This window comes from Schistocerca americana, chromosome 3 (genome assembly GCF_021461395.2).
Source record: "Schistocerca americana isolate TAMUIC-IGC-003095 chromosome 3, iqSchAmer2.1, whole genome shotgun sequence".
Lineage (NCBI taxonomy): Eukaryota > Metazoa > Arthropoda > Insecta > Orthoptera > Acrididae > Schistocerca > Schistocerca americana.
The window spans coordinates 312,893,563-312,916,246 of record NC_060121.1 but is presented as its reverse complement, the minus strand read 5'-3'; the positions used below and the strand labels follow the sequence as shown (position 1 = coordinate 312,916,246).

General features: G+C 44.8%; 1 protein-coding gene across 1 annotated transcript in view; it reads left to right on the top strand.

Annotated features, from left to right (window-relative positions):
- LOC124606050 overlaps positions 1-22,684 on the top strand; it is a 117,683-nt gene that overhangs the window by 40,742 nt on the left and 54,257 nt on the right. Inside the window, exon 3 of the mRNA XM_047138009.1 lies at positions 4,169-4,226. Coding sequence (XP_046993965.1) covers positions 4,169-4,226 — 58 coding nt within the window. The remainder of the gene's footprint in view (positions 1-4,168; positions 4,227-22,684) is intronic.

The following is a 22,684-nucleotide window of genomic DNA, read 5'->3' as shown; positions in this document are numbered from 1 at the left end:
GCAGTTTACTAAATACCTGGTGTGTACGTGAACAGATGGAGATACTTTTACGGCAACAAAACCATTATTTTGTATGGAATACAGAGAAGTCAGATTTGGAGAAGTTGACTTCAGGCATGAGAACTACTGGGTGACATACCAGTGACTGCTGCCCCACATAAAACTTTGAATGTGGTACAAGGAGTTAATTTTCCACAGAGGCTGTACACTACAGACAGATGAGGAACTACGAACCAATCTCGAATGGCGAGGTGAAATTTTGCCCAGCATGGACAAAAATGTCCCAGAATAATCAGAGATACAAGTACTTTCATCTTAGCCTTTGAAGGAAATGAGCTCCCAGAAAAAGTTGGTTATTATCTGGAGCCTGAATTAGAACTGATCTATTCCAAGGACACAAAGTTTGTTGTCTCATGTGTAAAGTTTTTCTTAGATGTATATCTGTTGAAGAACATTCTTCTTCCAGGGCAACAGTTGAAATATGTTGTGAATTGAGAAGAAGGGATGGGGCGGACTATCTCATTAAGAAGATCAGGCCTGGCAAAGCATGGCTCACAAGACATTCTTTTCCAGTGAGTGTTTCCCCTCCAACTTGATTTGTACCCTGCTGTCTGTCACGGCTCCACCACAGCCTTACTGGCCAGTCTCAAGAATGACTAATCACCTGGTGCCTGCCTAATCCCAATATGTAAATGTTAGTAGATTGCTAAAACTTTAGTTTTTATTTGGTTATTTATCTCAAATTCTTGTACTTACATTAATGTGATATTTAAATATTTAGTTTAGATTTATTTAACTTTATCTTTACAAGTTCTGAAATATATATAAATATAAAAAATATATTTCAGTTTTCATTGTAGCAAAACAAAGCTGATGTTTCAATGGCTCATTGGTCACTGCATTATGCTGAGCAGATGTAATGTACTTCATTGAACAAAATATACTTGAACAAATGTATTGACCTGAAAAAAGATTTTATTTTAAGAGCAAAGTCTGCGAGTTTTGGATACTGACCTTATGGCATGACCTCATAACTTGATGCATCTCTGTTTTGGATAGCATGAGTGAGTGGATCATTTTGTAAATTGTATACTATTTCTTGAAGAACATGTTAACACTTTGTAGATTAATTTTCATTGTATTGTTAAAGAAAATGATAACCAGCTCCAGAGATTGAAAATCCTGAAAATGACTCTCTCATTGGAGACTTCATCAGTAGTGGAAGTAAATCCTGAAAATTTTAGTTCTGTGTATTCTTGTTTCATTTCACAGAAACTTGTGAAATGACACAAACTTTCTATATTAAGTTCTTATATTGCAACATAAGTTTACACTGGAATCCACTAATGTCCATAAACATATCAGAAGTAGTAACTTCCTTTCCTTGCAGACATAAATTAAAATTATTTAAATGATCAGTAAAATCTGTTTAAATACTAGTTCTGATAAAAAAAGTGAATACTTCAGTTTATTTCCAAATTCTGTAGTATGCAATTTTACTACTTCATTTGAAAACCTGAAAAGCTATCTACTAAGTGCAAGAAAATGAGCTAAGCATTTCGATGCACTCAACCAATGAATTTCGAAATGAAGGCATTTATATCTGTATTCATTGTCAGTTCTTCCAAAATTTGTATAAATTTTTGATGAGACAGTGATGGGTTTCCTCCTCATATTACATTTATAATTTTGTCACATCTTTGATTGCCAACTGCATTCTGACACTATTCCCACATAGTGCTTTCTGATGTATAATGCACTGAAAAGTTAAACAATTTATTCCATTTTTTCTTAAGTGATCAACGAAACTACTTTCGCCACCGACAATAGGTTGTGCACCATCAGTGCAGATTCCAGAGTACTTTTTAAAACTGCCATTTTGTTCAATACAGTTTGTAACTGTGTTGAGAATATGCAAACCTGTTGTTCTGAGCAATGGAAATAAAGTGAGTAACTCTTCATGTACAGAAGAGTCGTGTATTATTTGATGAATAAAAAATAGTAGTGGGCTGAGATCTGTTGGATCATTTCTCTTGTCCATAACAAAGAATAATGCTGACAGTTTGCACTAAATTATCTAGATTTTTTTATGCAATGCCCCATATCAAGAACTCAGTCTTTTACTGTGTTACATGACAAAGCAACTGTTTTAAAGTGCTCAGCTGCATCATCATAACCAGATGCTTTCGCCATTTCTATTCCACATTCTATCACGAGTATGCTGTTGCTGAAGCATTTTTGAGCTTTTACTAATTGTAAGGGCACCGCATGTGATGCAGTTAAACTATTTTCTTTAAGACTCGATCTTTCAGGCAGTTCGTGTATCTCTTTCTTTAACTTATCTACTAAAGTGCAGTGTTCGTCATGAGAGTAATGTCCATGTGTTGTTTATGGAGTGAAGACAGCTGTTGAACAAGATTACTACCTTTGTTTTGATTTAAGGTTTTTTTATTTTGATTTTTTGCTTTACATATCAGTTCTTGGGTTTTGTGTTGGAGTTGTGTACAAAGAAGTATATAATCTTCCACTCCTCATTGAAAACATAGTTTCTAGTATTCTTTCTTTTCAACATTCTTGATAATCATAATAGAAAAATAGCCACAGTAATAACTAGTCTCAAACAAAAATGATAACTCTAGTAATAACTTAAAGGACAACCTGAGCAATAGTGCAGTATTAAGGAGAGGAAATCTGAACAACAGTGAGACCAAGTGGATGAACAAAATGTAAAGCTGAACAGCGAGTGAAGGTGCAAGAGCCTGTTTGTTAAGGAAATTGTGAAAAAGATGCTGCCACTCTCAGTTGCTGATAAACAAGCAAACCATAGGCTGCGGCGAGGCCGTGTCTTCACCGCGAGAGTTGAGTTCAGGGGGAAGCAGTAACTGGAGGGAAATAGCTTGCAGACCATCTTGGCCACGCCTGATTTAGATTTTCCTAAAACACCATTGGACAAAAAACATAGATGGTACAGGTAAAAAATTGCTCACAAAAAGCCTTAATCTAATACTTCAAGTAAAAGCATTATGAAATGGTAACAAGTCTGTTGTTAGAAGTGCACGCTTACTGGCAACCGATACATTACACATTAATTTCTCAAATCACTTTGTTTTGCATGGTGACAGTGCATCAATCTACAGAGCAGCAGATGCTGTTTGCGAACATGAATGCTGAGAGTGCTGCCATAGCCTTTCATTACCAGATCTGCCCCTCTTAGACTAAAAAGACAAGACAGGAGCAAGTTTCTTCAAGTGAAGAGGCTACAGGAACCTGCAATGGAATGCTCAGATATCTCAAAACACAGGACAATAAAAGTGCACTTATTCTTGTGAACATGCTCCAAAGACAGCAGAAGCCATTCCGTTCGAAAAAGTTGTAGTTTTTCTTGGTTTTGCACAGTTCAATTTTTAAATGAAATTTATGAGTACACTATTATACACTATATACTATTATACAGACTATAACTGTTGTTTGGCAACAGCCTTGCCACAGTGGATACACTGGTTACCATGAGATCACCGAAGTTAAGCGCTGTCGGGTGTGGTCGGCACTTGGATGGGTGGCCATCCAGGCCGCCATGCGCTGTTGCCATTTTTCGGGGTGCACTCAGCCTTGTGATGCCAGTTGAGGAGCTACTCGACCAAATAGTAGTGGCTTCGGTCAAGAATACCATCATAACGACCAGGAGAGCGGTGTGCTGACCCCACGCCCCTCCTATCCGGATCCTCCTCTGAGGATGACACGGCGGTCGGATGGTTCCGGTAGGCCACTCGTGGCCTGAAGACGGAGAGATAACTGTTGTTTAAAATTCACAAGAAAGAGGTGGAAAAACTGCTGTCGCAGCAACAGAGATAAATTTTTACCAACGCGTGTCTGCTCAGCTATCTGCAATTACCATTTCTGAAGCTATAGGTAACACGAACAAAGACCCACAGAAGTCTTAAGTTAAATGTATTTTTACTTTTCCTGTTGTGCTTATTTGTCAGTTGACAGTTTGAGAATAAAGATTTTTTTCCCTGCTTTTATTTATGTTGCAGTCATTGTATTAAGATAAAGATAATGTAATAAAATATGCTGAATTTAACTTCTCATACATGGAAAAATTTAATGTCTCATTGCTTTCAGTTCAGAATTCATTGTAGCTAAGAAAAATTGGTTTTTATATCCACAGATTTGTGGACGTGGCTACTCTAATGAATTGATAGAGGAGGAGTTTGGACAAACAGAGTGTAAGTTTAAACACTTTTTCTTGTAGTAGTTGATATTTAGTATATTGAAACTCAATTTAAACGTAAATGACCAGTATTTAAAATCATATCACCAGAATTGTGAAACTGAACCATTGCAAATTATAAAGAAGCTTCTGAAATTTGTATCCCAAATTTTACTGTACATATGAAGCATGGTATGCTTTTTGTTCTGCTCGATAACTGGACAATGCTTGGTATGTTGCAAAGATAGTTACAGTGTTTTCTGTACAACAGTAGGTGTATTGAATGTATAGACTGAGGATGAATGTGAAGAGGGTAAGAGTTTGTGTGTAAATGAAGGAACTGTTGAATTGAATAGGCTGTCTTATCTATATAAAGATTAAACCCTTGAAATAAATCACTCAGTGTTCATACATTATACATTACTCTTACATTGTACATTAATTAGTGTTCTTTGTGACAAAGGCACAGACACCATAACACATGACTTAGTAAGGGTCACGACTGTTAGACAACTACCAAAGCTCAGTGTAGGAAAGCTTTAAAATAAAAACAAGAGTTTGCAAAGGAAATGGTTTCTGAACAATTACGATCAGCTTGATGCTGGATGAAGGGTTCAAACAGAGTAAGCAGATGAGCAAAGCCATGGCTATTGAAGCTGTGCCAATTAGATACAAAATGAAGCATAAGACCACTGCAGATTTTCTAACCTTTACCAGTGATACAACATTACTACATGAGAATGAAGGAGATGCAAAAAAAATGCAATGGAAAATTTTGCTGGAATTGCATTGAAAGCTACCTACAAGACATAGTACGAGGTGCATTCAAGTTCTAAGGCCTCCGATTGTTTTTTTCTCCGGACTGGAAAGAGATAGAAACATGCGCATTGTTTTAAAATGAGACCGCGTTCATTCTCAATACGTCCCAGAGATGGCAGCACCGTATGGCAGATGGAATTTTACCGCCAGCGGCGAGAATGAGAACTGTTTTAAATACTTAAAATGGCGACGTTTTCCTTACTTGAACAGCGTGCAATCATTCGTTTTCTGAATTTGCGTGGTGTGAAACCAATTGAAATTCATCGACAGTTGAAGGAGACATGTGGTGATGGAGTTATGGATGTGTCGAAAGTGCGTTCGTGGGTGCGACAATTTAATGAAGGTAGAGCATCATGTGACAACAAACCGAAACAACCTCGGGCTCGCACAAGCCGGTCTGACGACATGATCGAGAAAGTGGAGAGAATTGTTTTGGAGGATCGCCGAATGACTGTTGAACAGATCGCCTCCAGAGTTGGCATTTCTGTGGGTTCTGTGCACACAATCATGCATGACGACCCGAAAATGCAAAAAGTGTCATCCAGGTGGGTGCCACGAATGCTGACGGATGACCACATGGCTGCCCATGTGGCATGTTGCCAAGCAATGTTGACGCGCAGCGACAGCATGAATGGGACTTTCTTTTCGTCGGTTGTGACAATGGATGAGACGTGGATGCCATTTTTCAATCCAGAAACATAGTACCAGTCAGCTCAATGGAAGCACACAGATTCACCACCACCAAAAAAATTTCGGGTAACCGCCAGTGCTGAAAAAATGATGGTGTCCATGTTCTGGGACAGCGAGGGCATAATCCTTACCCATTGCGTTCCAAAGGGCACTACAGTAACAGGTGCATCCTACAAAAATGTTTTGAAGAACAAATTCCTTCCTGCACTGCAACAAAAACGTCCGGGAAGGGCTGCGCATGTGCTGTTTCACCAAGACAACGCACCCGCACATCGAGCTAACGTTACGCAACAATTTCTTTGTGATAACAACTTTGAAGTGATTCCTCATGCTCCCCACTCACCTGACGTGGCTCCTAGTGACTTTGGGCTTTTTTCCAACAATGAAAGGCACTCTCCATGGCCGCACATTCACCAGCCGTGCTGCTATTGCCTCAGCGATTTTCCAGTGGTCAAAACAGACTCCTAGAGAAGCCTTCGCTGCTGCCATGGAATCATGGCGTGAGCGTTGTGAAAAATGTGTATGTCTGCAGGGCGATTACGTCGAGAAGTAACGCCAGTTTCATCGATTTCGGGTGAGTAGTTAATTAGAAAAAAAAAATCGGAGGCCTTAGAACTTGAATGCACCTCGTACACAAAGACAAAGGGAGTCAATTGAGAGACTAACAGGATTGTTGGTGAATGGTGGAGAATCTGCACAGTTTTCACTATCAGGGGAGGGAAAGGTGGGGGTCAAGCAATCTCCAGATCAGCAAGAGCACGATGCAGGTATCAAAATATTTCAGAAATGATGGTATGTTGTTAAAAAAACTTATAGGGAGATGACAGATTAAGACATTGTATTTCAAAAACTAGTAATATTGGTTTACATGCAACAGAAATGAGTATATCATGCAGGAGAGCTTGTATCCAGCTAGAGGTGGATATCTAAAAACAAAAATGATGTGACTTACCAAACGAAAGCGCTGGCAGGTCGATAGACACACAAACAAACGCAAACATACACACAAAATTCTAGCTTTCGCAACCAACGGTTGCTTCGTCAGGAAAGAGGGAAGGAGAGGGAAAGACGAAAGGATGCGGGTTTTGAGGGAGAGGGTAAGGAGTCATCCCAATCACGGGAGTGGAAAGACTTACCTTAGGGGGAAAAAAGGACGGGTATACATTCGCGCACACACACACACACATCCATCCACACACATCCATCCACACATATCCATCCACACACATCCATCCACACACATCCATCCACACATATACAGACACAAGCAGACATATTTAAAGACAAAGAGTTTGGGCAGAGATGTCAGTCGAGGCGGAATTGCAGAGGCAAAGATGTTGTTGAATGACTGGTGAGGTATGAGTGGCAGCAACTTGAAATTGGCGGAGATTGAGGCCTGTTGGGTAATGGGAAGAGAGGATATATTGAAGAGCAAGTTCCCATCTCCGGAGTTCGGATAGGTTGGTGTTGGTGGGAAGTATCCAGATAACCCGGACGGTGTAACACTGTGCCAAGATGTGCTGGCCGTGCACCAAGGCATGTTTAGCCACAGGGTGATCCTCATTACCAACGAACACTGTCTGCCTGTGTCCATTCATGTGAATGGACAGTTTGTTGCTGGTCATTCCCACATAGAATGCATCACAGTGTAGGCAGGTCAGTTGGTAAATCACGTGGGTGCTTTCACACGTGGCTCTGCCTTTGATCGTGTACACCTTCCGGGTTACAGGACTGGAGTAGGTGGTGGTGGGAGGGTGCATGGGACAGGTTTTACACCGGGGGCGGTTACAAGGATAGGAGCCAGAGGGTAGGGAAGGTGGTTTGGGGATTTCATAGGGATGAACTAACAGGTTATGAAGGTTAGGTGGATGGCGGAAAGACACTCTTGGTGGAGTGGGGAGGATTTCATGAAGGATGGATCTCATTTCAGGGCAGGATTTGAGGAAGTCGTATCCCTGCTGGAGAGCCACATTCAGAGTCTGGTCCAGTCCCGGAAAGTATCCTGACACAAGTGGGGCACTTTTGTGGTTCTTCTGTGGGAGGTTCTGGGTTTGAGGAGATGAGGAAGTGGCTCTGGTTATTTGCTTCTGTACCAGGTCGGGAGGGTAGTTACGGGATGCGAAAGCTGTTGTCAGGTTGTTGGTGTAATGGTTCAGGGATTCCGGACTGAGCAGATTCATTTGCCATGAAGACCTAGGCTGTAGAGAAGGGACCGTTTGATGTGGAATGGGTGGCAGCTGTCATAGTGGAGGTACTGTAGCTTGTTGGTGGGTTTGATGTGGACGGACGTGTGAAGGTGGCCATTGGACAGGTGGAGGTCAACGTCAAGGAAAGTGGCATGGGATTTGGAGTAGGACCAGGTGAATCTGATGGAACCAAAGGAGTTGAGGTTGGAGAGGAAATTCTGGAGTTCTTCTTCACTGTAAGTCCAGCTCATGAAGATGTCATCAATAAATCTGTACCAAACTTTGGGTTGGCAGGCCTGGGTAACCAAGAAGGCTTCCTCTAAGCGAGCCATGAATAGTTTGGCGTAGGAGGGGGCCATCCTGGTACCCATGGCTGTTCCCTTTAATTGTTGGTATGTCTGGCTTTCAAAAGTGAAGAAGTTGTGGGTCAGGATGAAGCTGGCTAAGGTAATGAGGAAAGAGGTTTTAGGTAGGGTGGCAGGTGATCGGCGTGAAAGGAAATGCTTCATTGCAGCGAGGCCCTGGACGTGCGGAATATTTGTGTATAAGGAAGTGGCATCAATGGTTACAGGGATGGTTTCCGGGGGTAACAGATTGGGTAAGGATTCCAGGCGTTCGAGAATGTGGTTGGTGTCTTTGATGAAGGATGGGAGACTGCATGTAATGGGTTGAAGGTGTTGATCTACGTAGGCAGAGATATGTTCTGTGGGGGCTTGGTTTTGTTGTTGTTGTGGTCTTCAGTCCTGAGACTGGTTTGATGCAGCTCTCCATGCTACTCTATAATGTGCAAGCTTTTTCATCTCCCAGTACCTACTGCAACCTACATCCTTCTGAATCTGCTTAGTGTATTCATCTCTTGGTCTCCCTCTACGATTTTTACCCTCCACGCTGCCCTCCAATACTAAATTGGTGATCCCTTGATGCCTCAGAACATGTCCTACCAACCGATCCCCTCTTCTGGTCAAGTTGTGCCACAAACTTCTCTTCTCCCCAATCCTATTCAATACTTCCTCATTAGTTATGTGATCTACCCATCTAATCTTCAGCATTCTTCTGTAGCACCGCATTTCAAAAGCTTCTATTCTCTTCTTGTCCAAACTATTTATCGTCCATGTTTCACTTCCATACATGGCTACACTCCACACAAATACTTTCAGAAATGTCTTCCTGACACTTAAATCTATACTCGATGTTAACAAATTTCTCTTCATCAGAAACGCTTTCCTTGCCATTGCCAGTCTACATTTTATATCCTCTCTACTTCGACCATCATCAGTTATTTTGCTCCCCAAATAGCAAAACTCTTTTACTACTTTAAGTGTCTCATTTCCTAATCTAATTCCCTCAGCATCACCCGACTTAGACTACATTCCATTATCTGTGTTTTGCTTCTGTAGACGTTCATCTTATATCCTTTTTTCAAGACACTGTCCATTCCATTCAACTGATCTTCCAAGTCCTTTGCTGTCTCTGACAGAATTACAATGTCGTCGGCGAACCTCAAACTTTTTATTTCTCCTCCATGAATTTTAATACCTACTCCGAATTTTTCTTTTGTTTCCTTTACTGCTTGCCCAATATACAGATTGAACAACATCGGGGAGAGGCTACAACCTTGTCTTACTCCCTTCCCAACCACTGCTTCCCTTTCATGTCCCTCGACTCTTATAACTGCCATCTGGTTCCTGTACAAATTGTAAATAGCCTTTTGCTCCCTGTATTTTACCCCTGCCACCTTCAGAATTTGAAAGAGAGTATTCCAGTCAACATTGTCAAAAGCTTTCTCTAAGTCTACAAATGCTAGAAGCGTAGGTTTGCCTTTCCTTAATCTATTTTCTAAGATAAGTCGTAGGGTCAGTATTGCCTCACGTGTTCCAGTGTTTCTACGGAATCCAAACTGATCTTCCCCGAGGTCGGCTTCTACCAGTTTTTCCATTCGTCTGTAAAGAATTTGTGTTAGTATTTTGCAGCTGTGACTTATTAAACTAATAGTTCGGTAATTTTCACATCTGTCAACACCTGCTTTCTTTGGGATTGGAATTATTATATTCTTCTTGAAGTCTGAGGGTATTTCGCCTGTTTCATACATCTTGCTCACCATATGGTAGAGTTTTGTCAGGACTGGCTCTCCCAAGGCCGTCAGTAGTTCCAATGGAATGTTGTCTACTCCGGGGGCCTTGTTTCGACACAGGTCTTTCAGTGCTCTGTCAAACTCTTCACGCAGTATCATATCTCCCATTTCATCTTCATCTACATCCTCTTCCATTTCCATAATATTGTCCTCAAGTACATCGCCCTTGTATAGGCCCTCTATATACTCCTTCCACCTTTCTGCTTTCCCTTCTTTGCTTAGAACTGGGTTTCCATCTGAGCTCTTGATATTCATACAAGTCGTTCTCTTATCTCCAAAGGTCTCTTTAATTTTCCTGTAGGCAGTATCTATCTTACCCCTAGTGAGATAGGCCTCTACATCCTTACATTTGTCCTCTAGCCATCCCTGCTTAGCCATTTTGCACTTCCTGTCGATCTCATTTTTGAGACGTTTGTATTCCTTTTTGCCTGCTTCATTTACTGCATTTTTATATTTTCTCCTTTCATCAATTAAATTTAATATTTCTTCTGTTATCCAAGGATTTCTACTAGCCCTCGTCTTTTTACCTACTTGATCCTCTGCTGCCTTCGCTACTTCATCCCTCAAAGTTACCCATTCTTCTTCTACTGTATTTATTTCCATCATTCCTGTCAATTGTTCCCTTATGCTCTCTCTGAAACTCTGTACAACCTCTGGTTCTTTCAGTTTATCCAGGTCTCATCTCCTTAAATTCCCATCTTTTTGCAGTTTCTTCAGTTTTAATCTACAGGTCATAACCAATAGATTGTGGTAAGAGTCCACATCTGCCCCTGGAAATGTCTTACAATTTAAAACCTGGTTCCTAAATCTCTGTCTTACCATTATATAATGTATCTGATACCTTTTAGTATCTCCAGGGTTCTTCCATGTATACAGCCTTCTTTCATGATTCTTAAACCAAGTGTTAGCTATGATTATGTTGTGCTCTGTGCAAAATTCTACCAGGCGGCTTCCTCTTTCATTTCTTAGCCCCAATCAATATTCACCTACTATGTTTCCTTCTCTCCCTTTTCCTACACTCGAATTCCAGTCACCCATGACTATTAAATTTTCGTCTCCCTTCACAATCTGAATAATTTCTTTTATTTCATCATACATTTCTTCAATTTCTTCATCATCTGCAGAGCTAGTTGGCATATAAACTTGTACTACTGTAGTTGGTGTGGGCTTCGTATCTATCTTGGCCACAATAATGCGTTCACTATGCTGTTTGTAGTAGCTTACCCGCATTCCTATTTTCCTATTCATTATTAAACCTACTCCGGCATTACCCCTATTTGATTTTGTGTTTATAACCCTGTAGTCACCTGACCAGAAGTCTTGTTCCTCCTGCCACCGAACTTCACTAATTCCCACTATATCTAACTTCAACCTATCCATTTCCCTTTTTAAATTTTCTAACCTACCTGCCCGATTAAGGGATTTGACATTCCACGCTCCGATCCGTAGAATGCCAGTTTTCTTTCTCCCGATAACAACGTCCTCCTGAGTAGTCCCCGCCCGGAGATCCGAATGGGGGACTATTTTACCTCCGGAATATTTTACCCGAGAGGACGCCATCATCATTTAATCATACAGTAAAGCTGCATGCCCTCGGGAAAAATTATGGCTGTAGTTTCCCCTTGCTTTCAGCCGTTCGTACTACCAGCACAGCAAGGCTGTTGTGGTTATTGTTACAAGGCCAGATCAGTCAATCATCCAGACTGTTGCCCCTGCAACTACCGAAAAGTTGCTGCCCCTCTTCAGGAACCACACGTTTGTCTGGCCTCTCAACAGATACCCCTTCGTTGTGGTTGCACCTACGGTACAGCTATCTGTATCGCTGAGGCACGCAAGCCTCCCCACCAACGGCAAGGTCCATGGTTCATGGGGGGCTTGGTAACCAGCTACAATGGGGTGGCCGGGATGATTGGGTTTGTGGATTTTAGGAAGAAGGTAGAAGGTAGGGGTGCGGGGTGTCGGTGGGGTCAGGAGGTTGATGGAGTCAGGTGAAAGGTTTTGCAGGGGGCCTAAGGTTCTGAGGATTGCTTGAAGCTCCGCCTGGACATCGGGAATGGGATTAACTTGGCAGACTTTGTATGTGGTGTTGTCTGAAAGCTGACACAGTCCCTCAGCCACATACTCCCGACGATCAAGTACCACGGTCGTGGAACCCTTGTCCGCCGGAAGAATGACGATGGATCGGTCAGCCTTCAGATCACGGATAGCCTGGGCTTCAGCAGTGGTGATGTTGGGAGTAGGATTGAGGTTTTTTAAGAAGGATTGAGATGCAAGGCTGGAAGTCAGAAATGTCTCGAAGGTTTGGAGAGGGTGATTTTGAGGAAGAGGAGGTGGGTCCCGCTGCGACGGAGGACGGAACTGTTCCAGGCAGGGTTCAATTTGGATAGTATCCTGGGGATTTGGATCAGTAGGAGGAGGATTAGGATCATTTTTCTTTGTGGCAAAGTGATATTTCCAGCAGAGAGTACGAGTGTAGGACAGTAAATCTTTGACAAGGGCTGTTTGGTTGAATCTGGGAGTGGGGCTGAAGGTGAGGCCTTTGGATAGGACAGAGGTTTCGGATTGGGAGAGAGGTTTGGAGGAAAGGTTAACTACAGAATTAGGGTGTTGTGGTTCCAGATTGTGTTGATTGGAATTTTGAGGTTTTGGAGGGAGTGGAGCTGGAAGTGGGAGATTGAGTAGATGGGAGAGACTGGGTTTGTGTGCAATGGGAGGAGGTTGAGATTTGCTGGAAAGGTTGTGAAGGGTGAGTGAGTTGCCTTTCCGGAGGTGGGAAACCAGGAGATTGGATAGTTTTTTGAGGTGGAGTGTGGCATGCTGTTCTAATTTGCAGTTGGCCTGTAGGAGGATGCTCTGAACAGCCGGTGTGGATGTGGGAGAGGAAAGATTAAGGACTTTTATTAAGGATAGGAGTTGACGGGTGTGATCATTGGCTAAGTTGATGTGTAGGATATGTCTGCTTGTGTCTGTATATGTGTGGATGGATATGTGTGTGTGTGTGCGAATGTATACCCGTCCTTTTTTCCCCCTAAGGTAAGTCTTTCCGCTCCCGGGGTTGGAATGACTCCTTACCCTCTCCCTTAAAACCCACATCCTTTCGTCTTTCCCTCTCCTTCCCTCTTTCCTGAAGAACCGTTGGTTGCGAAAGCTAGAATTTTGTGTGTATGTTTGCGTTTGTTTGTGTGTCTATCGACCTGCCAGTGCTTTCGTTTGGTAAGTCACATCATTTTTGTTTATAATATATCTAAAACAAAGATGATGATGACTTACCAAACAAAAGTGCTGGCAGGCCGATAGACACACAAACAAACACATACATACACACAAAATTCAAGCTTTCGCAACCAACGGTTGCTTCATCAGGAAAGAGGGAAGGAGAGGGAAAGACGAGAGGATGTGGGTTTTAAGGGAGAGGGTAAGGAGTCATTCCAATCCCAGGAGCGGAAAGACTTACCTTAGGGGGAAAAAAGGACAGGTATACACTCGCTCACACACCCATATCCCCCCCAGGGGGTCCACAACTCTTTTGTGAATACGTGCGTAGCGAGCACGGGACCCCGAGCTAATGTGGCCCTCCTTCCTTTCCGGGCTGCATACCCTCCCTTTCCGCATCCTTCCCCGTCCCCCATCTTCGCCCCCCCCCCCCCCCACCTCCTCACCTCTGGCTCTTTCCTTCCCTTTCTCCCCCTCTGGGAGTATGGTTTGTGCCTACGTCCGGAGATGGACGCGCGAAACTGTTACAAATTCCTTGCTTTCTATGCTTGCAAGTCTAAGTCCTTCCTCTGTCCTTCTCTTTTCCTTCCCTCTTCTCTTTGCTCTTTTCTCCGCTGCGGCATTTGAGACCCCTCTTCTTTCCTTTCCCTTTCTCTTTTTCCTCCCTGTGCGTGTCTGAAGGCCGACCCACGCACTTCCATGCGTAGCTGGTGATGGGGTAACGCGTAATTCCCCGCCCCGGGTAGACAGGTAGGACACGTACGTACCTCCTGGTAACGGCCAGGCCCAGGGAGGGGTGATTACCCGAGCTGATACCTTCCGAAAGTGCCAATTGGTCCCTCCGTCCGTTTGTCGGGAGGTGTGACCTGAGGTGTGAACAATCACCTAAGGCGGGAGTGCCCTCAGAGAGGGCCCCCACAAGGGAGAAGCGCGCCATCGGAGACGCCGGTAATCATCGGGGATACTTCCGCAATGGTTTCCTCACCTTCAACTATGTCTGCTCACAAGCGTAAGTTCACTGAGTCTCAGCCACAGACAGTTCTTCCATCGTTGCCACAGTTCCTTGTTGTTTCTCGGTCTGACGAAGGTCACGACTTCTCCACGGTCAACCCTTTCATTATTCAGAAAGGTGTCGACGCAATTGCAGGTCCTGTAAAGTCTTGTTCCAGAATACGGAATGGCACCCTGTTGTTAGAAACAGTCAGTGCCCTCCAGGCACAAAAATTGCTGCGTACCTCACTACTACACACCTTCCCTGTCCGGGTGGAACCACACCGTACTTTAAATTCCTCGCGTGGAGTCGTTTATACACGCTCCCTCGATGGATTGTCTGACGAAGAAATTCAGCACTACCTGTCTGACCAGGGCGTAACGGCTGTTCATAGAGTTATGAAAAGGGTTGACACGAACATCATTCCAACCCGCACTGTCTTCTTGACATTTGACAAAGTTTGACTCCCATCGAAAATCAAAGCAGGCTATGAGATAATTTCCGTTCGCCCTTACGTCCCAAACCCTACGCGTTGCTATCGGTGTCAGCGGTTCAGTCACACCAGCCAGTCCTGTTCCAATCCGGCCAAATGTGTTACGTGTGGCAAGGATGCCCATGAGGGTGCTTGTCCACCTCCATCCCCTCGCTGCATAAACTATATGGGTGACCACGCTGCTTCCTCTCGAGATTGCCCCGTTTTTAAGGACGAAAAGCTCATCCAGGAAATCAGAGTGAAGGAAAAGGTGTCGACCTTTGCTGCTCGAAAATTATTCGCCAGTCAACAGCCCACCGTGCCTCAGACAGGAAAATACAGCACTGTCCTTGCTTCTCCTCGGCCAAAAAAGGAGGCGGCGGCCACGCAGACTTGCGACCTCACCTATAGTGCCACGGTCATCAGATCGGCCAGCGCAAAGATCGCTCGTTCAACCTCACCACTTTCGCCTGCCCACTCTCTGGCTCACCCTTCGTCGGGTTCTGCTAAATCTCGAGCCCAAAAGTCAGACACCAAGACTTCGACAAAAGAGCATACTCGTGAAGAGTTTTTACGTACCGCAACCTCCCAACCATCGGTTCCTCCTTCATCTAAACATCATACTTCGAAGAAGGCTACAAAGAAACCCAGTTCCTCTCCTTCTCTGCCAAGGCGTGTCCCATCTACGGCACCACCTGGCGGAAATCGCCCTCGGCCGTCTTCTGTGTCGCCGAGGCGCACTGCTGGCGGCCGATCAACCGTCCGATCGCTGGTGGCAGGAGCTGCTCCTGAACAACGTATGGATCAGGATCTTCTGCCTTCGGCTGAATGCCATTCCATGCTGTCGGTCTCAAGCTCTGAGCAGTCGTTGAGTTGACAGCAACCTTGGTCACATTCCTCCATTTTCTGTTCACCCTATGTCCATTATCCACTGGATTATCCGCGGTATTCGAGCCAATCGGGATGAACTGTCGATCCTCTTACGATCCTACTCGCCAGTCATCTTCTGTCTTCAGGAAACAAAGCTGCGTCCCCATGACCGCTTTGTTCTCCCTCATTTTCAGTCTGTCCGATATGATCTCCCCTCTGTTGAAGGCACTCCAGCACATGGAGGACTCATGATTCTTCTCCATGATACTCTCCATTATCACCCAATCCACTTAAACACTTCCTTCCAAGCTGTCGCCGTCCGTCTTTCCCTTTCCGGATACACGTTCTCTCTTTGTACTGTATACGTTCCATCGTCCACACCAATGGCACGAGCTGATCTCCTTCATCTTCTTGGCCAACTTCCACCCCCCATTTGCTGGTTGGGGACTTCAATGCCCACCACCCGCTTTGGGGATCTCCACATCCTTGTCCATGTGGCTCACTATTGCTAGACGTCGTCCACCAAGCGGATCTAGTTTGCCTCAACACTGGGGTCTCTACATTTTTGTCTGCCTCCACAACAAATTTATCTCATTTGGACCTTGCGGTTGGCACTGCTCCGCTAGCTTGGCGCTTCGAATGGTTCGCCCTTGATGATACACACTCGAGTGACCACTTTCCATGTGTCCTTAGACTGCAGCCTCAACTGCCATATATGCACCCGCGACGCTGGAAGTTTGCCCAAGCTGATTGGACACTTTTTTCGTCTCTAGCGACAGTCGATGACCGTCACTTTCCCAGCGTCGACGATGAGGTCACACATATTACCGACGTTATTCTTACAGCTGCGGAACGTACCATACCACGCACCTCCGAATTGCCCCGGCGCCCCCCAGTTCCTTGGTGGAACGAGGCATTTCGTGATGCACTACGTGAGCAGCGACGTGCTCTCCGCGTTTTCCGCCACCATCCTACTATGGCCAACTGTATCCGCTATAAGCAGTTCCGTGCGCGATGCCGTCGTGTCATCCGCGATAGCAAGAAGGCAAGCTGGAAATTCTTTATTAACTCATTTAACACCTTCACTCCCTCCTCGGAAGTTTGTAGTCGGCTTCGACGGTTCTCAGGCGCGCCTAATTTCTCCCCGGTCTCTGGGCTCACTGTCACGCATGATACATTAGTGGACCCCGTCGCAATTTCTAACTCGTTGAGTCAGCACTTTGCTGAGATTTCGAGCTCTTCAAATTACCTGCCAGCATTTCTCCCGAAGAAACGTGCAGCGGAAGTGCGACCTCTTGCTTTCTCCTCTCAAAATCGCGAAAGCTACAATATTGTTTTCTCCATGCGGGAACTCCAACATGCACTCTCTTCTTCTCGCTCCTCCGCCCCAGGACCGGATGGTATCCACGTCCAAATGTTGCTGCATTTATCAACCCATAGTCTGCGTTACCTCCTATAATCGAATTTGGACCGACAGTACTTTTCCCAGACGATGGCGGGAAGCTATCGTCGTTACTGTTCCGAAACCTGGAAAGGACAAACATCTCCCCTCTAGCTATCGCCCCATTTCTCTCACGAGTAGTGTCTGTAAGGTTTTGGAGCGTATGGTGAATTACCGTTTAGCGTGGTGGCTGGAATCCCGCAGTCTTTTAACACCTGCCCAATGCGGATTCCGAAAGCATTGTTCTGCAGTTGACCATCTTGTTGCTCTCTCCACTTATATCATGAACAATTTTCTCCGGAAACGCCAAACAGTAGCAATATTTTTTGATCTGGAGAGAGCATACGATACCTGTTGGAGGACAGGCATCCTCTGCACACTGTTCTCTTGGGGCTTTCGAGGTCGGCTGCCCCTTTTTCTTCGCGAATTTATGGCAGAGCGCACATTTAGGGTGCGGGTGAACACTACTCTCTCCTGTACGTTCTCCCAAGAAAACGGGGTACCCCAGGGCTCCGTGCTGAGTGTTGTACTGTTTGCCATTGCCATAAATCCAATTATGGATTGTCTCCTTCCTGATGTCTCGGGCTCCCTCTTTGTGGACGATTTTGCGATCTACTACAGCTCTCAACGGACCAGCCTTCTTGAACAACGTCTTCAAGGATGTCTCGATCGCCTCCACTCTTGGAGCATCGAAACCGGCTTCCGTTTTTCTCCCAGTAAGACCGTTTGTGTTAATTTTTGGCGACGTAAGGAGTTTCTTCTGCCCTCCTTACATCTAGTTCCTGTCAACCTTCCGTTTTCAGACGTCGCTAAATTCTTGGGTCTTAATGTTTGTCAGAAAACTGTGCTGGTCCTCCCACGTTTCCTATCTTTCGGCTCGCTGTTTGCGATCCCTCAACACCCTCCGTGTCCTGAATGGTACCTCCTGGGGAGCAGACCTAGTGGTCCTTCTCCGCCTCTATCGTGCCTTAGTGCGCTCGAAATTGGACTTTGGAAGCATAGTCTACTCCTCTGCTCGGCCGTCTATTCTTCGGCGTCTCGACTCTATCCACCACAGTGGATTACGTTTAGTGACTGGAGCTTTTTACACCAGCCCTGTGGAAAGCCTTTATGCTGAGACTGCTGAATCTCCGCTGTCCAATCGGCGAGCAGTCCTTCTGAGTCGTTATGCTAGCCATCTGTCTTCCATGCCTGCTAATCCAGCCCATGACATTTTTTTCGACGCCTCCTTTGATGTAGGGTATGCAGGCCGCCCCTCCTCCCTACTACCACCGGGAGTCCGCTTCCGTCAGCTGCTCCATTCTCTTTCCTTCCGCTTTCCTAAAACCATCTTGACAACTTGGGGTACAGCACTGCCTTGGCTACATCCCCGGATCTGCCTGCTCCGTGACCTTTGTCGATTTCCCAAGGATGGTACCCCTTCACTTGTTTATCGTCGGGCATTTGCTGCTCTATGTGCACAAATGACGGACGCCACATTTATTTACACCGACTGCTCGAAAACATAGTTAGGTGTAGGGAGTGCCTATATTGTTGGTGACACCCCAAATCACTTTCGGCTTCCCGACCAGTGTTCGGTTTATACTGCGGAGCTTTACGCTGTTCTCCAGGCTGTCCACTACATCCGACCAGTGTTCGGTTTATACTGCGGAGCTTTACGCTGTTCTCCAGGCTGTCCACTACATCCGCCGCCATCAGCGGATACAATACGTTATCTGCTCAGATTCTCTCAGCTCTCTCCTCAGTCTCCAAGCTCTTTATCCTGTGCACCCTCTGGTCCACCGGATTCAAGACTGTCTGCGCTTGCTCCACCTGGGGAGCAATTCGGTGGCGTTCCTCTGGCTGCCGGGACACGTTGGTATCTGTGGAAATGAGGCGGCCGATATTGCAGCCAAGGCTGCAGTCTCTCTTCTTCGGCCAGCTATTCAATCGATTCCCTTCACCGATCTATGGAGCGTTTTATGTCGTCGTGTTGTTCATTTATGGCACGCGCATTGGTCGACATTTCCCCATAATAAATTGCGGGACGTGAAAGCTCTTCCTTGTGCTTGGACCTCTTCCTCCCGAACGCGTCGTCGGGAGGAGGTAATTTTAACTAGACTCCGGGCAGGGCACTGTCTTTTTAGCCATCGACATCTTTTAAGCGGCGATCCTCCCCCATTCTGTCTCCACTGCTCTCAGCTGTGGACGGTAAGACACCTTTTAATTGAGTGCCCCTATTTTAATCCGTTACGCTCCCGTCTACAGCTATCGCCTGATATATCGACGATTTTAGCAGATGACACGCGCTCAGCCGACCGCGTTCTCAAGTTTATTAGTGCCAGTGAAATGAAGTCAGTCATTTGAAGCTTTTTTTGGGGACAACCAACCCCTTTCTGTAGTGGATTTTTAAGCCTTCCTTCTGCTTTTAGTTTCTCCAATTTTATGACTTTTGTTCCCATTGCTGCTGGTTTCCATTTTCGGTTTTTTACTGTTTCCTAAGTCGCGGACCGGGCCCTAATGACCATAGCAGTTTTGCGCCCTAAAAAAAAAAAAAAAAAAAAAAAAAAACACCCATATCCAACCGCACATACACAGACACAAGCAGACATTTGTAAAGGCAAAAAGTTTCGGCAGAGATGTCAGTCAAGGCAGAGGTACAGAGGCATATGCCCTCTCCCTTCGTAAGCTCTTAGTTCATCCCTATGAAATCCCCAAACCACCTTCCCTACCCTCTGGCTCCTACCCTTGTAACCACCCCCGGTGTAAAACCTGTCCCATGCACCCTCCCACCACCACCTACTCCAGTCCTGTAACCCGGAAGGTGTACACGATCAAAGGCAGAGCCACGTGTGAAAGCACCCACGTGATTTTCCAACTGACCTGCCTACACTGTGAAGCTTTCTATGTGGGAATGACCAACAACAAACTATCCATTCGCATGAATGGACACAGGCAGACAGTGTTTGTTGGTAATGAGGATCACCCTGTGGCTAAACATGCCTTGGTGCACGGCCAGCACATCTTGGCACAGTGTTACACCGTCCGGGTTATCTGGATACTTCCCACTAACACCAAACTGTCAGAACTTCGGAGATGGGAACTTGCCCTTCAGTATATCCTCTCTTCTCGTTATCCGCCAGGCCTCAACCTTGTGTGTGTGTGTGTGTGTGTGTGTGTGTGTGTGTGTGTGTGTGTGTGTGAGAGAGAGAGAGAGAGGAGACAGGAAGTATGACTGCACAGAGCAATACGGTATGCATAACAGCAGATAGTTGGATGGAAAAGTTAGGTAGGCTTGGAAAGTTAGGTATCTGCATCTGCCAATAATGTCATGGCGATGAAGGATGGATAGCCAACAGTGCTGGTAGCCAGTAAACTGGTTACAGTGGCTGTTGACAGGGTGCACCCATGCTGTGTGTATTGTAGAGAGCGTCTAGTTTCTGAGGCCACTGACTCAGATCACTTGCGTGTTTGCTAACTTAGAAGCCTGACCTACTGACAGTCTGCCACACTTGAACATTTGTTTGTTTAGGGAGATGTCCTTCCCAGTTTGTGCTCGTTACATGAAGTGCGCTGTTGACGTTTGTGACCTGTGTACGGTTTTGCTTGGGTTAGGTGTTCAGACATTTGAACTCTCACTGTTGACAACTGTGTACGGCTCAGACACAGTGTGGTGTTTTACTCCCACTTTACAGATTCATACTTCCAAAACACGGGAATGAATTGGCAAAATGGCTATGAGTCAGTCTCGTGTTCGCCTCGGTCAGGTTGAATCATCATGGATGAGTGGTTTATGGAATTATGGCAGTAGCAACTACAGCAACAACATGCTGAGTTTCAGCAAGTGTTGGTGTCTTAAAAGCAACCACGACATCAGGTGCTTTAGGCCACATCACCACCACCCCCTCTCCCCCCTTCTGCCATTTCTTGCTATACTGCAAGGTAAGGAAAGTTGCTGACCTAGTGGATATGAGTACACTACTCCTTTCTCCTAGCTCCTTCCTGTTAATTTGGTGTAAAAGCTTTGTCCATGCATGGAACTGGCTTCTTTGAAATTTGGAGAGACATGTATGATGTTCACTGCACATTTTGTGCCCGAGTCTGATGATGTGGCAGCACACCTTAAGTTAAATCAGTGATGAAAGTGGGTTGATGAGTCATATGTGGAATGGATAGCAGGGTTGAGCTACAGGGTTTGCCTAGAGCTTGTTTGTTTGATCATAGTCAGTGTGATGTATCTTACGCGGATTCCATTATTGGCGATTGGATCGTCCTACATGCAAACAGCACAATGGCTGTCGCAATTCCTGGTCTGGTACGGCAGGCAGTTATGGCCATCCTCCCTCGGCATTGGGTAGTTCCTTAGATTTTAGGGCTTCTCCAGTTGCCCTACACAGAAAAGTGGCAGAAGTGTCCACATTTAAATAAAGTTTGTTTGCTGGGGCCACATTGCTGCTGTCTGTGCTACGCGGCATACTGTTCGCAATGTTGACCAGTTGCTTACTATTGCGCTTTCTGTGCCATGCTCACATATCTGTTAATGGGTGCAGTTTTTTGTTTTAAGATTTATCAGGTAGTTTCAGCTTGATACTGGGGGTGTGGCCTCGTTAATCAATTTAGATATGTATCATGGCTGTGTAGCCCCCTGTTGCGAGCAGTTACCTGAACAGTGGTTTCCTGTAGTTGCAAATGAGTTGTCGTGGGGTCTGCTGGTTGTGGTAGCAAAATATAAAAATGTCGAGCATGAACTAATATTATTAGTGATCAATTGTACCTCGGTGTAAAATATTTGTGGATTGGATGCTTTTATGGCATTTGATTTCCAAATGGTTGATCACATTAATTTAGCATCTCCAGTTATTCCTTTTCAAAAACTTGAGTCACTTTTGCAGTCCATAAACAAGTGTTTCAGCCAACATTGGGTAAAGCAAAGCATTATCTGGCCCACATTCTATTGAAATTGTCTGCGACCCCTAAGTTTTGTCGTACTCATCCTTTGCCATATGCTACGAGATATGTAGTTAAAGCTAAATTAGACAGATTGCAGGAATTAAGGCTTATCTCACCTTAGCATAAAGTTAGTGGGTATCATAGTTCGTGGCGTGATTTGGTTGTGTGGAGATTTTAAATCCACAATTAGTACTCAGTGAGGTGAAGTTTATCTAACCCCCTCACACTGAGAAGTTATTGGTGAGATTGACTGATGGACACTATTTCTTGAAGATTGATTTGCGAGAAACCTATCTGCAGTTGCCCCTCGATGCTGAGTCACAGCAGTTGCTCACTATTAATATACCGTTTGACATCTAAGTTTACCAGTTTACCTTTTGGTGTTGCATCAGTCCCAGGAATTTTTCAGCATTTTATTGTATAGTGTGTTCACCATATCCTGAAAAGTGCAACTTATCTGGATGATGCAATTGTAACTGGTGACACCAGGGAAGAACATTTGCAAAACTTTGCAGGCAGTGTTTCAGGCGCTGTAGAACAGTGGTCTACATTGTAAGTTGGTAAAGTGTAAGTTTTTTTTCATCCAGTTTCAGGTATTTAGGTTACATCATAAGTAAGAAGGGCATTACCACTTGATGACCACATTGCAACAATTGATCAGTTGCCTCTCCCTTGGAACTTGAAGGAGCTGTAGTTATTTCTTAGCAAGGTAAATTGTTATAACAAATTCAT